Raw genomic sequence first — 16,898 nt, 5'->3', positions numbered from 1 at the left:
CAGAACTAGCCACAAAGAAGTAATTGAAAAACTCAGTTTGTATGATTTCCTTTTATGCTGATGATCAGGACAATCACGTTGAAGGCTCCAGCAGTAGTCTGCCATCATGTGTCTATCCCATCTGTCCTGATACCTTTGTTTCTTCACCTTTATATCTTGATGGAACCTCTCTCCTTGATCCCCACTGAAAACGCCAAGGTTTACTGGAAATTTTTGCAAATGGCTATGGAGAAATTTTTAAAGTTTAAGAGCAGGTTTTGTACCAGTTCTTCATAATTTTGTGCTTTATGGTTACCCAAGAAGTTCTTGCCAACCATGACATAGCTGTGCCAGGCAGTAGCTCCAGTATCAGTCATGTAACTTGTGAAATTTGAATCATTTATCAGTTTCGGAATCTGGGGTCCATCAAAGATTCTTACTTTTAATTTTTCAGTACTCATTCTAAGGAAGAATCTACAAATATATTTGAAGCAATTACCGTCCTTGTTCAGAGCTCTAACAAATTGCTTCATTAATTCCAACTTTTGCATAGTGGAGGGAGAATGAATTTTTTTCTTTGTCAACCTTTGGCTTGTTAATGATGTTCGCTGCACCTTTTATGTTTTTCCTTCGAGGCCATGTAATTTCTTTCTAGTGATCCTGCTTGGCTCTACTATCCCACAAGCAGATGAAACATGGCTATTTTGTGTATTCACTTTGCTCTCCAAGTAGGAAGTTCACCATTTATAAATCAACACATATGGACAATTGGTGCTCATGATAGCAAAACGTTTGTAAGACCATTTCAATATTTTTATATTGGAATCGATGCATAGCAGTTGCCATCATGCAGTAAAACAGATTTCAAAATTCGAGTGGAACTGTCTATGAAAACCTCCCAGTCTTCTGCTTGGTATTCTGGTACTCCAATATGGGCTAGTAGTCCAGGGGTGTTACAACAGGACACAAAGTCTCCATCTTCACTGAAATATAGTAGAGTGTCACCTCTCTTGTCCTATAAACCGTTATTGTAACTTCCAGTCCCAGACAGTTCTTTTCTTTTAGCCTGGATGCTAAAAGTTCAGATGCTTGTTTTGACAGACTTGGGTCACATAATTAATCATTGAGCTGTATTTAGGAGAACTGCTGGTTTGATTAAACACTTCCCCTTCATATTCACTTCCACTGCTAACTCCTGGATTACTCTCCAAACCCTGTATATCTTCCATCTCAGATACAGGAATATCAGGGAGTGTACTAAACACTGGTATGGGAACATCAGCACCATGCGGCACAGGATGTCTTGCTGATTCCAAATCAGGGTACTCCCACTTGTTTTTCTTGTAACGACTGAAACCTTTTACATTCACAGCACAAAAATCATTATGATGATTTTTGGGCTCTCGCCATACCATAGGTACACCAAATTTCAAACATTTCAGTTTTCCATTTTTCTACTGATGAACACACTCTACACAAGTTTTGAATACCGTATGGGGGGCCCAATACTTATTACCTAATACATTAGGTAATTTTTACATTAGGTCATTTAAACAACTTCTTCTTAAAGAACCCATATTTCTGTAAAAAAAAAGAAAATGTATGAAAAAAAGGAGGCAAATGACAGTTTCATTAAAATAACGTTACATTTAATATATACAATGCTAAACATCGGTGTAAATAAACATTGATTTGTTAACATAAACATTTGTTGTTGGTAAAATTGTCCATTCCGATTGCTGTATCAAAGGAATTAGAGCCAAATAAAATAAAACTGATTTCATTTCTGGATTCGGCAGACCTGAAATACACTAAATATATTGAAAAATACTTGGGAAGTGAAAAGACAGGTGTGTCCTTCAGTGGCCATTGTACATATATACTAGCACAAATCATTGCTGGGAGAAATAATTAGGAGACAGACACACACTTATCTGCCAGACCAATAAAACCACTGAAAAGTGAAGGGAAGAAAATTGATTATCTTCTATCATTCTATAGAATGGTACCTCTACATGGAGGATTATCTTCAATAGCAGTTGAACAGTTAGTTTTTGAAAAGTGATTGTTAAGGGACAAATTGTGATAGACAACTGGGTTAGTACATCTTCGGAATGGCAAGTCTTGTAAAGTGTTGCAATGTTAGTACCTACCAAAAGTTGTCTATAGAAAATCTACAGGTTGACCAAGACAGAGTGCTGGCAGCCCTATCCTTATTCATGTATATGGCAAGTTAGTCTGGTCCAGTCGCAAGGAAAAGCTACTTCAGCACCATTTACAAAAAATGTAAATCTGGTCATGAAAGAAAATTGGCAGCACACAGTGATCCCCGGTATGCTGATCTCTGTTCATGAATGTGGAAGGTTGTACTCTCTCATCAGAAGACTTCAAAATATGAGATACGGGGCACTAAATTCAGTTTACATTTTGTACAGAGTACAGGATAGGTTCTTAACTGCTGCCCTTAGAAAGTGGAGGATGTGATTTGATATATTCTGATAAACACTTATTTTATCTTTATAATACATCAGGTCTTATATTACTGTGGCAATGGACACTTATCTGTACTTTTTTCTTTTCTTGACTATTTTAGGATTCAATCCAATGTGGAATGAGCACTTTGAATTTGAAATTGATGTGCCCGCCCTGGCTGTAGTTCGATTCCTGGTGGAGGATTATGATGCCTCTTCGAGAAATGACTTTGTGGCACAGTACACTGTTCCACTCACCAGCTTACAGCTAGGTACAAACATGTTCATCATGAGAATTAAACTGCGAATTGGTATTTTTGTCCAAGCATAAAATATATATGTGTACAACAAATTCTTGTTTATTTCAGAAGCCTAGTGTTTGAATGTTCCCTTATTTAAGCTTTTTTTATAGACAGTTACAGATAAAATTTTATTTTGGATCAAGTCAAGAAGGGTTAAAATTTTTCTGTCAGCTTTTTACTGCCAGGCAAAACAAGGAGTTAGAGAACATTTCCACATTTCCTATTAGAATTGTTTTGGAACCAATAGAACCACATGCAACAATTAAAATATATTTTCTAGTTCAGTGAGGATTAGAATTTGATTTTTTTGGCCAATAAGTAATATTTTTCTGAGAAAGAGAACATATATCCCTGGAGATATCAACAGTATCAACTAGTATTTCAGTCACTAGTGATTCAAAGAAAGCTCTAAAGGTAGAGGTGCTGTAAAAGAAAAATCCCAAATTGTTTTAATAACAAAAAAATATATAATAGATCTAATAAAAATAGCCTAACATAGTTTAGATGATGTAGGTACTAGGTGACCCACCCATTATATTTGATTTGGACTGTAACCTTCTTTATCATTTGACACCTCACAGAAACATTCCCTAATGGAAACACTATCTATATATATATAAAATTGGATGTATGCATGTGCGTACACATACATACATAACTATTTCTCATTCAATCCAAACCAAATAAAATTTGTTGCCTTGAATTGGGCTTCAAAGGCAGAGAAATGTCTGCTCTTCTCTAATTGTCCTTTGGTGTAACCCTTTACAGGTCTTGTGTGCAAAAGCCATGAATAATCCTTCAGGAAAAAATCCTCAAAATTGTAAAATTAAGAGCACCAGATAGTTACACAATTTTCTTTTACAAATCCAACAGGTTTCTGGGGTTCTAAAGCAGTTCACTTCACCAGGGCTACAATATATTGATTCCTCTAATAGCTTTATAATTGGGATATCCTCAAAACACATAATGTGATAGTAAAGGTTCCATACCCCTGTGTGTCAGAGGTTTTTCCCTTAGATAAAAGAAAATCAGGGGTGCAGGCTGACAGAATCAATTTTGTTTATACCTGAACTTTCAATAAGCATAACAGAAGATAAGTAACAGAGAGGTTAGCAGGATTTTGATGCTGCACCGATACCTTTCCCCACTATACTGGTGCTTGCATAATTTTGGTGGAGCTTCCCTTGAAACCAAGCCAAGTTTTTGTGCTGTGTTTATTTTTTTTAAGGAATTGCTTTTCATTTAGTCAATATAAAGTATTAACCCAAATTGGTTATTTTCATCCTAGGCTATCGTCACATCCACTTACTGAACCGGAACGGAGATCCCCTTCCCTCAGCCTCATTGTTTGTGCACATCATGCTCCAGGAAAGCAAAGCCTGATTTACACCTACGTTTACATTATTTTATTTTATTTTTTAACTGACATTTTCTAGGTCAGATTTTTTAACTGCTATACAAGGTTGTCCAGAAATGTTTAGCCTTTTTTTATAACAGTTTTAATGTAATATAATTTTATAAGTTTTACTGAGGTTTTAGAAAGGTTAATTTGACTTCCATGTTTAGTGTTTTGATTTTTTTAAGTATAATAATTCAAAAGGGAACTTTGTGCCAAAATAGCACTTTGACATCTTCAAGATCAGAGATAGAGAAATTTGTAGACTGGGACCTTGTATTACACCCCAAAATTAGATTTTTGTATATGTGTATGCAGTACCAATAAGCATGATGTTTGAGGTCCCAGAATGACGTTCATAGTGAATTCTGCTGGGTCTTCAAAACAGGAGCAGTCTATGTTAACCAACATGACAAATGGAGATTTGAAGGGACAACCTAAGCAACTATTGAGTAATTCTCCAGTTCATATTTTGGACATTGTAATGGATCAGAAAGATCTGAGCAGGCTCTGGTAGTTTTATTTTATTGTATTGTTCCTGCCTCACTGTGTACTCATACAATATGGCATATGTGACAATCTTCATTAGTCTATGCAACAATCTGCATCAGTTTATGCCTTTTCTATTTACTCAGGTAATGCAATCGGAAACTGATTACCCAGAAGCCTTAGCATGGTAGCCTATGCTGCATGTGCCTTAAAAAATAATATAGGTTATGAGGCATGTAAATAAATCCTTAGCTCCCCTAATACGCAGTCTAGCACCATTAAAATTTTGCGGCTACAAATGGAAGATTACCGACAGACTGACAGACCATAGTATTGTATACAACCTATGCACAGGGCTTATAAATTATTACTGTACCTCAAATACTGCAAAAGAAGCTGTCACTATAGGTGATAGTCAGGCTTTTTTCAAGAGTGATCCTAAAAGGATTGATTATGAATTGGGGGGGGATATAGATTGTGGTTTTCTACCTGCAGATCCTATGCTGCTGATAAAAGGCTCAATGATTGTCCTCTGGTAGAATTAGGAGGTTTGGGATTCTTCCCGTAAAAGTCTTGACTCATACAACTAATGCCATCATTCACCATTTCCTATGGTGGCAGCCTGTGTTTCACCATTTTCCAATACACTACAAAAACACTGTGATTTACATTTGTATTTAAACTGCTGTTTACATTAGAAATGTAAACATGTTCTGTTGTGCTTGATTAACTATCTGTCAGCTTGTTCTCTCTCATTGAAATATATGTTCTGTTGCATTAAGATGCATCCCTTTGATCATCCCGGATTACCTTGCAGATATGTTTATTTAATATTGTAATACAAATGCTGTTGTGGTTCAGTCAAATCTGCTTTCTCGGTGGGGATTCTGCCAATTTTTTTTTAGATTAAGGAGGGTTAAAATGTCTAACTTTATACCTATACCAGTAAAGATATTTACCTTTACCTTAGTCACTGAGACAACATGGACATAGTCATCCAATAGACACATTTTTTTAGGAAGAGGGAGCATGTAGAATCTCTGTTAAGTTTCTATTGTTTTGTGCCTTTTGGGAGATTCTTCCTCCTTGAATATGTCAGAAGTACAATACCTTTTTTTCTCAAAGAGGACACAGATAACAATACAAAACTGACGGGGTTCTTATTTTTTCACACTCACAAAGTAAAAAAAAAACATTTTGGCTAGAATTCCACTTTAACTGAACAGTTGTTTCTGATTTGTTTGCAACTTACTAATTTTCCTATTAGATAAAACTGGTAATATTCCGCAGAATGAATTGATGATCGGTATTTCACTGCACTTTTCTCAAATAAATAGGTGACCTTGCTTTGTGATGTATGTCAGCTTGTTTTATAGGCTACAAATTGTCTAGTCTTAAGTTAATTGTAATATTTTCTCTTGTTTTATGTACAACTGCTGTAAGACCTGTTACTATATAATAAGCCTGTACCATCATATTTATTCCTCAACATGTTTACCTTCATCTATTCTAGAAAATAATACTCGTTGATAAATGGGATGCACATTTTGCAAATAAATGTTTTCTGGCTTTGACTGATGCTTTTTCATGTCTACAAATACCATTCAAGGGAAATCACAGGAACTACATTTAAATTCAATGATTGGAGAACTCAATCACAATACACTGTCCACATTATTCAGAGCAATTTAGAAAAGTCAACATGCCAAGAAAACACACAAACTTGCTGTTTATGGGATTCCTGACCTGGCAGATTAACTTGGTTAAAATTGGAGACCTTGCAATAGGTTGGTATCAATGTTATTCATCAAAGTAGGTTAAATCCATGCAGTATAGAAAATTTAAAATATATTTGATTTGTACGTGTGGGAAGACATATTTTTATATGCAGGCATTGTGTTTTGCTTAGTGGAAACCATAACCTTCTATGAGCTATTGTCAAGAAATAAGGTAATGAACAACTTTCGGTTGTAATACTTTCTGGTAATACCCCTAGCCAAGTATTTAACTCTGTTTGGCCAAACACAGGCTCATTCAAGCCCAGGCTTTTTTAGATTTTTTTTTTTTTTTTTTTTTAATGTCTAAAATAGCCATTGAGTCAATTGTCCAATTACTTTTGAGCCCCTGAAATGAAGTGATTGTGTAAAAAAAAAAAAAGGCTTTAGTTCCTCACATTTTTATGCAATGTTTTTGTTCAACCCATTGAATTAAAACTGAAAGTCTGTAGTTCAACTGCATCTGAGTTGTTTCATTTGAAATTAATTGTGGTAATGTACAGAACCAAAATTAGAAAAATGTCTCTGTTCAAATATTTATGGACCTAACTGTACACCTATCAGTGTCAACATTAAAACTACTGACAGGTGAAGTAAATAACACTGATAATATTTTTTAAAGTGGTATATGTCAATGAATGAGCTATAATAGGCAGTGAACAGTTCTTAAAGGTGATGTATTAGAATTCCGAATATCGGGAATGGATAAGGATCTTATGTGGCAAATTGTGATGGGTAAATGGAGTGTATTAATGTATTCTCAAAACAGCAGGACTTTCTTAGTTTACAGTGATTGATATCTTCCACAGTGGTCAAGTAAGAACATATGGTAGATCGGCAACAGGAAAGTTGGTTCTCAAGGCTCATTGAAGAGCGTTACTGGACAAATGCTAATATTGTAGCACACATTGCTAATCAGGACAGACCGTGCAGATATAGCTGCAGTGCTGACCCCAAGTTCTTGCAGAGGACACAAAAATATCAAAGCTGGACAAGGGAGCAATGAAAAAAGTGGCCTCATCATTTTCTTAGATCACGTGGAAGTTGGGTGCTGGAAAAATAAGTCTCATCCATGGAGGCACCACCTCATCCCTATAAGTGTTAAAAGATCTGCTGCTAATGGCTTTGTGTCAGATACCACAGGACTCCTTTAGAGGTCTTATGGAGTCCATGCCAGAGCTGTTTTGTAAGCAAACGGGGTTCATCAGATCATTAAACAGGTCATTTAATGTAAAAAAATATTATTAACTTGGACATGTATCACACAAACATATAACAAAGAGCCTTACAAAGTCTATGGGTATACAAGCTGAAGCTTACAGTGTGTGTACAAGGCCTTATATACGAGGCTCGTACATTATATTAGAGTTGTGGAATGACAAACTTTCTAAAACGGGACAGGGGGTATGCTTTTTGGTTCCTTTTACTTCCAGCAAGATCCTAAATTTAAGAATTTTCTTAAATTTAAAGTAGGCACATGAATGTCTTCAATGGTAAAACTGTCCTTGTTTTGTGTATTTAAACAAAATGAACAATACAAACAATGAACTTTTGGAGTGAGTTTATTAGATCACACTGTATGATCAAAAATATATATATAATAAAACACTATGTAAAAGTTGCACCTTGGCACATTCTTCTATATGTTTTATCTAACCCCTCCCTGCAGAGGTTAATAAAAAAAAAAATTCAGCATAAAGGAGAATAACACTAATCAACATGTTGGCAATAGCTATGTTTATTAGTAGCGAGTCTATAGTGGCATTCATAAACATTGGATGAATAAAATGGCACCAGTGTATGAATATGAAGAGGAATGACTATACAATGGTGTGCTATTTAATATAACAGATTTACAATAAGGGCTCATAAGACAATATAGCCCTGCAAACAGTCAGGACCAGTTAGAAGATGTATTTTTGGGTGCATAATTGCTCTTTCTATCTAATCCCCCATTTATTAAAATGGTATGCCTCTTTTTTTAATTAAAACTACCAATTAAGCCACAAATGTTAGTGGGTTGTTTAGCTATCTAATTCTGCATTCACAATCATAGGTTCTTGTGTGGTCATCATAGCTAAAATACAGAGCTAAGAATGTGGTCTGAGATTTAGAGTACACAAATTGAATTAACACAATACAAAATTATATATAAACTTTTTCAATTCCAGATTTTCTTGTTCATTTTAGTAAGGTCTTCTCAAAACTCAAAGCTTTTTATTTCATTCCCATAAATAAAAGTTCAGGTATCTAGGGGTATTTATCCAATGATGTGTGCAGCTCAACAACCAGAATGGTGCATATGAATTCTAGGGAACTTTGGAAAATCATGGGAGTTTGGAAATTGAGTATTTGATGATGTAAATATAAAAAATATTCTAAAAGTCAGAAAAATGAGAGAGATGGGACACTACGTCATTATGGAATTGTGGAAATGTTGAGGAAATCAGAATAAAAGAGCAGTCACAATCTCTAAACAGCACATAACCTATCCTAGGGACTCTAGAGGTGATAAAAAAATTCAGATGGTCACAGCTTCTGACTAACCTAAATTTTAAAGAAACCTCAATAATAAATACATATTCCAGATCAGAAAACAGGAATGTGCTCATCTCAGCAAACGCATAGATAACATTTGAAGTAAAATGGTTCTTGATGTTCCCACGTAAATGACAAAAAAATACAGATTTAAAACAGGCCGTTTTGTTTTTTGATATTCTGCTGCTTCCATTTTGGTAGCTGATAGAACTGGGCTTTAGGCATCCCAAAAATGTTGGCAAAGTCACTATCAGACAAGTACATCTGTTAAAAAGAAGAAAAAATATTATTACTCCTAGAAACAGACCTATAGCTGTTTGCATGTGTAATTCTGGTCCATTTTATTTTCATTTCTGTCCCATGTGCTGGTTTATTCTAAAAACAGAATCTCCCTAATTGAGAGGGAACTAAAAATAAGAAAAACAGAAGGAGATTCCAAAATGCACAAAGGGAAACAATTGCAGTTTTACAATAAAAATGACCATCCATTTATTTCTGTACTATAGTTTCCAGGCTCCTGACAGTTTTAAATTGCTTTTTATTTCCTGGAAACAAATATAAAACCCTCTGCTTTTAGGATTGTAACAAGCAAAAAATCCCTTAGAATCTCCAGATATCTCCAGATAGGCACGAATAGTTAAAGTGAATCTGTTTAATTAACCAGGCACAGCAAACAGGTTCATTTTAATGACCAACACCCTCCTTTTTCCATGTTTGATCCCCTTTTCTTCACTCTCCTATTATGATGGGGGTAAAGAAAAAATTGCCCAGTACTGCCAGCATTGGGATCACATGGCTCACTTTTTCTTCTCACCAAATTGTACTCACCTCTTTTCTTGTGGGGTCTACTCCATCAGGCAGGTCCTCTGCATTTTTATTAATAAGTAGCTCCTTATTGAAAACATTAGCTCCATTGCTTTGAGGGAAAGCCTCTACAGCAGGGTTGCTATTGCTGGGGGTACCATTGGTGGCGATGTGATTTCCATTGCTGATTGGAGGGTTTGCATTCCTGTGTGACTGATACACTGGAACAGCCACATTGCCGTTTTCTGTGTTTGCCGGAGCACTGGCCTTACTTGGCTTGTTCGCATTTATGTTTGTGTTTTGAAAGTCCTGGAGAAATAACATATTTATATCAGTTATTTAAAAAAATACGAAACTTAGTATGTATATTATAAACATGCAGTAAGCCATATTTCCTTCTAACAATTGTGTTTATCAGCCCATTCACTTTATAACGCTGTGTATTTAGAAGAATTGCTTAGGCAATTTATTGATATTGAATAGACTGTCAATGCACTCCCCACACATCAAAAATGGCTGTGCAGCAAAGCCAATAAAATTCAAAGTACATCTGCGTATTATATGTTTTTAAGCAGACTCACCACACTGATCTGTGAAATAGCAGAGACATCACCCAAGTTCTTCTTCATATCTTCATATGACAGGTCAGACTGATAAACAATAGACCAATAAAAAAATCAGACAAACATAATAAATATCTGTCTATGTTTACCTTCAGGATATTAATAAAACACTTTTAGTTATACCCCACTGTTTTGGCAATAGTGTACTTGCCAGTACAAGGGACAAAGATTGAGTCGTAAAGCTTATTCACCCTCAGTCTTTTTCTGTCTAATGGAAAATACAACAGTGGCAAATTCTCAAAAACCTAAATCTCATCCTACTCATACATTATGTTTCTTCTCCTGTTGCATGTTTAGTAATAAATAAAATAATAAAAATTCAACAGGATAAGGGGTCCCATCATAGAATGGCCATAGGAGATGTGGACCTGCTGTGTAAGAATATCAACACCAAATTCCCCAGTAGGTTTAAGATGCCATTAGGTGGTTTAAATCTACAGCATCTGCTCAAAAGCTAAAATATCACTTTTATGTGCATGGTCCTTTCACTGTGTCACAAATGTTGCTGCTGATGTTTTATAATTCTTTGTAAATGCTTGCCATACTTACTGCTCCTCAGACTAACATTAGGAAGATAAAGTTAATAATTGTCTTTGAGTACACAGCTGTAATATACAGTGGAATAGAGCTGAGATGGATTCTATTCTGGAAAGGTTACATTTACCAAGCACAGTACTATGCGGGACTCTTTAATGAATGAAGCAATGAGAGGTATATGATGTGACTTTGCATGATTGGCTCCTTTTCAGTTATGGAGCTCTCTCTGCTTTATTCATCAGAAAGAGTTCATGTGGCTGCTGTTTTTATTATTTAGTTTATTTAAATAACTGTTACTGAGTTTTTATATGTCTGCACAAGTGTTAAAGTTGAAGCTGCTCATCAAAGTGCATTTATAAAACACATCACTGTGCATTTTAAGTAGTAATGGCGCAGTGCAATTATTACCCACATTTAAAAATTTGTCCCCCTTAGTATTGATATTTATCCCATTTTTCATGTCCTGTCCTGTATTTATATGAGCCAGATAGTTGCTGCCATTGTAATATGTACACATCCTACAGAGGTGCCGTAGATTATGTTACTTACACTCCACTTGTGAGAGTCCCATGCATTGAACCAGCCAGTAAAAGTTGGGGGTTCGTGTCCTTGTTTCACTACAATTATTGGTGTGGATAAGTCTCGTCCTGCAGGGTGAGTCTTCAAATATTCTTTGGCATAGTTAAGTGATTCATTTTTCTCATATTCATTGGATGATTTACCAATCCACAGGAAAAGCTATAAGAAAAGAAGAAAGTAGAGGTAATTTCCATGTACCAGTATTGTAATATGATTACAGTCAGGAATGCTGAATATTGCTAAACCCCTCATTCAAAATATTTATTTATCTCTAAATACAGTTAATAAATTCTAGAATTCCTTAAAATCTAATATGTGTGAATAATTTACTTGATAGTGAGGATGATGTATTTTCCGACAATTCCCATCTTATTGTACTGTACAGTTTTATTAACCCATCACAGCTGCTAGCTCCTGTGCAAGTATGATAAAAAAAATCATCCTCAAGATGTCATAGTACTGGAGGCAGGCTAAAGAGACCTCTAAATAAATATTTCATGTAATTTTAGCATTTTAAGCACTGCTGTAAATTTAAATGAATAATTTAAGGGCAGTTAGTGCTTTGGAAGCACTCCTTATTGCCCTCAAAGACAACCCAATATTACTAAATACTTGCCCGACAGCTGCACACAATGTAGTAGATTCTCTCTTGATCAGTTTACCTTTACAAGGCTAATGATTGGAGATTACAACACAACAGCAGCTATGCATTAGCGGAAAATATGGCTTAAGACTCCCTCGCCTATCAGTGCTATTTGTGAAATAGTACATGTAGCATAAAATTTAATTATTTATCTATTTAATCTATGATTATAGATAGATGAAAGAGGTAGTTTTATTAAAAAAAAAATAATTGTAAGTATAAGTGCAAGCTGTATTGTTCTGTTTGCACTCAGATGGACAAAAGTGCTTAAAACTTTGTCTGTCTCTAATAATAGATTGTGTCTGCATCATATCATGTGTCTGGCTTCATGTGCTTGTGTCCAGTGCCAAATCCAGATGCCAATCAGCATACTTCTTACTTGTTATAATAAACCCTATTATCAGGAGAAGAACACATGCGTTCTACCAATGCCAACACAGACACCCCAGACACTAGACCTTGTAAAAGTTTTTTATGGTAATATCAGTCATTTTTTATTTTACCTTTTTTATTTAAACCCTTTTTAAGCATCCCAAGATATTATTCTGATAATTAAAAAAAATATATAAAAAAATTGTAACCTCATATATGATCATCTTTCCTTTGAAGATAGCTTGGAAGTGTTTTGGCTCCTTCCCCATGGTCACTCGAATTTGAACTGGCTGGTCTTGGTATTTGCGGTCCAGTTCTACAGCCTGATAAGCACATGCAGTGATCTCATCTTGAGAAGCATGGCGGCCCTGTCCAGTGATAAAGAAGGATACAGTTATTACACTGACATTGTGTATGGAAGAAATAAGCATATAGCACACTAATTTCCATGTAGAGTAAATATTGGACCTCGATGTAAATATCTGCCCAGTAATATACAGAAACCATAGTTAAACTTAATCTCAATTGTCTGGCTCCTTGTGCTGCTTCTTCTTCCACTAGCTTTGCTGGGACTTCAAGAGGGTAAAACTAAATCATATGTAGGTAGTTCTACTGCTTGCACTAAAACTTACATTTTAGGATGTTCTAATCAATTTATGTCTTTTATATCTGCCTGGAGTTCAGCATTTAAATTAGGTTTGTATACAACAAGGCAATGGTGTGCAATGACCTCAGTCATATCTACTTTAATGGTTTGGAGGTTTCAGGCCAATGAATGAAGCCCACTGGTTGTTTGCTGTGGTTTAATATACATTAGGGTTGACCAGCAGTCTGAATCTCTCATCATCAATACAAATCCTTTGTGAAAAAACAATGCAATTATGAGTGGAAATAAATGTTGTGACATTGCATAAGTAACATATCATAATAATATCACAGCAAAAGGTGGTCCAACTAATAATTATAGTGACCAGGCAGCCTAATTATCACTATATAATTTATTCTTTTACTCATTTAAAGACAAAATCCCACTTACGAGCCACATGTAAAGCAAGTAATTTGGTTTCCCAGATTTAATGTAGGTATACAGCACCAAATAGCAATCCCCTCCATAGAACCTTCCATATGTCTTAGGATCAACTTCTTTAAGCTCCAGGTTTTCCACTCTCCAGACCTGTGAAGGAAAGTTTTATAGTAATTTTAAATACAACCAATAAAGAATTCACAAGTTCCTTTACCAAAGTACAATACTTATAATGCATGCCGATGAATTACTGACTCACCTGTACATTCCCAGATGCATCATCCACCATTCTCTGTTCTGCTGCTAACTCTGGCCTGGCGTACAGCTGGTTAATGTCAAATTTTACTTGATCCACCTTGGCTGAAAATATCAAAGTTGAGTTTTAATTACACTAACTTGCACTACATTGAAAATATAGTATATAACTCATATACCATTATCTCTGGTACCAAGATACCATGTATAATTTTTTAGAAGTAGCATTAGTGTAATAATATTTTTAGAAACTAAAGCCAAAAAAATAAAATGGAGTAGGAAATATAAAGAGTTGGCTTTTTACTGCTCCTGAATATACCACAGACGCAATCAGGCCTAATAAATAGGACATTAAGGTAAAGGGCAATTGCATAATGTAACATAGTTGGCCTTTGTTTTCACAAAACTAGACTTGGCAAAACTGGACGTTGTGCCCTCTCACAACCACAAATAATAAATAAATTTTAACATAGCTCAAGTTCCTTTATACAAAACAGTTTTTTTAGTTTCTTTTACTGGAAACAGGGAGAAAAGGAATAGTAAAGTAATATTGTTGCTCCGTTGCACACCTCACCTTGGAATCAAGGTGAGCTGAAGTGGCCACGCCACCAACACCTTAACAATGAGACTAGGTTTTCCAGTACCCATAGTGAATTGATCTCCATGGTGCCCTGTGCAATCGGTCAGTTTGCTCAGGCTAAAGGTTGGCCAAATGTAATAAATTTTAGTTACCAGAGTAGACAATAGACAGGATATAGACAAGCAAAGACAATAATATATTACTGATTGATGGTTTGAGCTACTGCTATTTGCTATAGAAGGTCTCCTTTAAAAATACATCACAGCTTTAGGAATTAGGAATTTTAGATATATACATTTTTAGCATCTTTAGATCACAAATACATGTACATTTTGATAACTTTGCATGTTTGAAAAATGCAGAACATCTTACCAATCTTCCCAACACTGTATGTCTTTCCAAGTCCTTGTGTCTCTCCAAAGTCCCCCCAGTTCTGGAACAATTGTTTAAACATGGTGGACTCAGCTCCATCATTCACCACTTCCACATTAGTGGTAGCTGGGTATCCCTTGGCTTGAATGAAACCCTACAAGAAAAACACAATCAACATCATATAATAAAAAGCATAATGTAGTTAGCAAATTACAACTTGTAAAAACACAGCTTTCATTATTTAAAGCAATGCAAAAGTTAGGTGGTAATAGTCTTCTGCAGGGCAACAGGGAAATGCTGGTACTTAGAAAAGCTGTGCTCACCCAATACACACAATAAGGTAGTAAAGTGAGGTAAGTATTAGTTCTAGAACAAAAGCAATATTAATAGGCATGCAAAACCCTGTTAGTACTGTGGACCTGTTTTAGAACATATGAAGCTTTTAGTCATAGCAAAAAAATACCATAATGAAGCGACTTATAAATCATTCTATCACATGCATTAAACCAATAGAAAGCTATCAAAATCCAGTTTTTATTTGTTTTACAGGTATATTTTTTCATTAAATGATCTCCTTTCTTAAAGTTCAATCCAAAGTACACTGTCATGATGGATATACATGGGCTACCATTGCTGGTCTCCTTCTGAAAAATCCAATCTGGCAGTATCTGGTTCTAATTTGTAGATTTACTGACCCACAACAATTATGCAGCAAACAAAAGAGATAACTGCCTATAAATTTTGTCGCTCCCAGATTTAACTCCTGGGGGAAATTAGGAAAAAATCTTAGCATATTCATACAAGCCTTCATTTCAGAAGACCTTTAATTTAGTAACACAAAAGTAGCCCATGTACCAGTTTCTTACTCTCAATTATTTTCCAAAACAGTTGCATAAAATCTTTTCTTATGGGGTAAATAAAAAACAAAACCCATGCAATTTGCAGCCTCTATGACAGTCTGCACAATTCTGCAAATTATGAAGTGTATTAGTGCCTGGCCAGAGCGAAAGAAAGAGAAAGTGATGGTGATCTTGGCTAGGATTTAGAGCCCTAATGTGACTTGACCCTCTGTTTTGCTTATCCATCTGTGTTTCCTCCTCTGAAGTTTTTTTATCCGCACCAATGCTACAGTGTGGTGCCAAGATACCCCCCTGCCACCCTATTGTTACACTCTCTTTGACTGAACCTTACATGTACTGTCATTATAAACATTGATATGTATATTCAATACAGTACAGAATCTATTCATGATCTGGGTGACTTACTACTGCTCGGCTGAATGCTGCTTTTTTCTCTTCTGGACTGGAATCTTTACCTCTCCAGACAAAAATCTTTATTCCTCCTTGATCCAAGATGTGGCAGTCCTGCAGAATCAAACACAAAAAAGTCACACGACTATTCCACCATGGCTAATGATTGTTTATTTCTTGTGGTTACTGATTTCATGTAAATTATATTGTATAGTGCTGCTGATGTAAATGTCAGCTTTCCCAAGTTACAACTTTCATGATACAAACAATCTAAATTACTGCTGACATATTGCCGGGGACTGTAAGAGATCACTTTTATGCTATCAGACTCTGGAAATTGTTGTAATTAAAGGAGACTGTGACTGGCCATTGACATGTGTCAAAGCAGAGACTGTGTCATAAGACTTCCAAGTTATATAAGTCAATATGACAGCTCTTGCATTCTTTAGCTTTCTATAAAATCTACTTACCTGATGCTGAAGAAGATCCTGGGTTAGAGGTTTTGTTGCAGTTTCTTGTACTACTAAATCGCCATTTTTTTCAAAAACACTGTAAAAAAATATTTTACTGTTGAGAAAGTACTCCAATACTTAAACATATAAATTAAATAAACAATAGAGCTGTATGAATTAGATATATCAGTGTCAGTAAGTACAGGGACAGGGATGTGTTAAATCAAAGCTACTGATTACTAGTAACCCATTTGTTGTTGTTACTTCCATCGCGTCCAGACCATGTATACTAAAGTATTATCATACTCAGAACAAGCAGTAAAGGTACATAAAAAAATCCCATTCAAATTTGTATCTATAGGCATTGTCAAGAAATATATTTTTACATTTCACTACAGTAATCTCAACTTTGTTCCATGAAAGCAGATGCTAAAATCCAATGCTAGAGCAATGTCAC

The 16,898-nt window shown here is 35.4% G+C and overlaps 2 protein-coding genes across 2 annotated transcripts in view; one reads left to right on the top strand and one right to left on the bottom strand.

The window, feature by feature from the left end:
• Positions 1 to 6,211, top strand: part of PLCD1 (phospholipase C delta 1) — a 71,633-nt gene extending 65,422 nt beyond the window's left edge. The window contains 2 exon segments of the mRNA XM_072413387.1: positions 2,573 to 2,722; positions 4,041 to 6,211. Of these exon segments, the coding sequence (XP_072269488.1) occupies positions 2,573 to 2,722; positions 4,041 to 4,135 (245 nt within the window). The 3' untranslated portion in view covers positions 4,136 to 6,211.
• A 1,747-nt stretch (positions 6,212 to 7,958) lies between these two features.
• LOC140332089 (advillin-like) overlaps positions 7,959 to 16,898 on the bottom strand; it is a 38,937-nt gene continuing 29,997 nt past the window's right edge. The window contains exons 8-17 of the mRNA XM_072413386.1: positions 16,460 to 16,538; positions 16,005 to 16,103; positions 14,740 to 14,893; positions 13,792 to 13,892; positions 13,545 to 13,682; positions 12,655 to 12,876; positions 11,464 to 11,652; positions 10,336 to 10,404; positions 9,779 to 10,063; positions 7,959 to 9,214 (exon numbers count right to left, since the gene is read on the bottom strand). Of these exons, the coding sequence (XP_072269487.1) occupies positions 9,101 to 9,214; positions 9,779 to 10,063; positions 10,336 to 10,404; positions 11,464 to 11,652; positions 12,655 to 12,876; positions 13,545 to 13,682; positions 13,792 to 13,892; positions 14,740 to 14,893; positions 16,005 to 16,103; positions 16,460 to 16,538 (1,450 nt within the window). The 3' untranslated portion in view covers positions 7,959 to 9,100. The remainder of the gene's footprint in view (positions 9,215 to 9,778; positions 10,064 to 10,335; positions 10,405 to 11,463; positions 11,653 to 12,654; positions 12,877 to 13,544; positions 13,683 to 13,791; positions 13,893 to 14,739; positions 14,894 to 16,004; positions 16,104 to 16,459; positions 16,539 to 16,898) is intronic.

This window comes from Pyxicephalus adspersus, chromosome 5, assembly GCF_032062135.1.
Source record: "Pyxicephalus adspersus chromosome 5, UCB_Pads_2.0, whole genome shotgun sequence".
Lineage (NCBI taxonomy): Eukaryota > Metazoa > Chordata > Amphibia > Anura > Pyxicephalidae > Pyxicephalus > Pyxicephalus adspersus.
The sequence above is the reverse complement of the archived record's forward strand: the minus strand, read 5'-3'. Positions and strand labels throughout refer to the sequence as shown.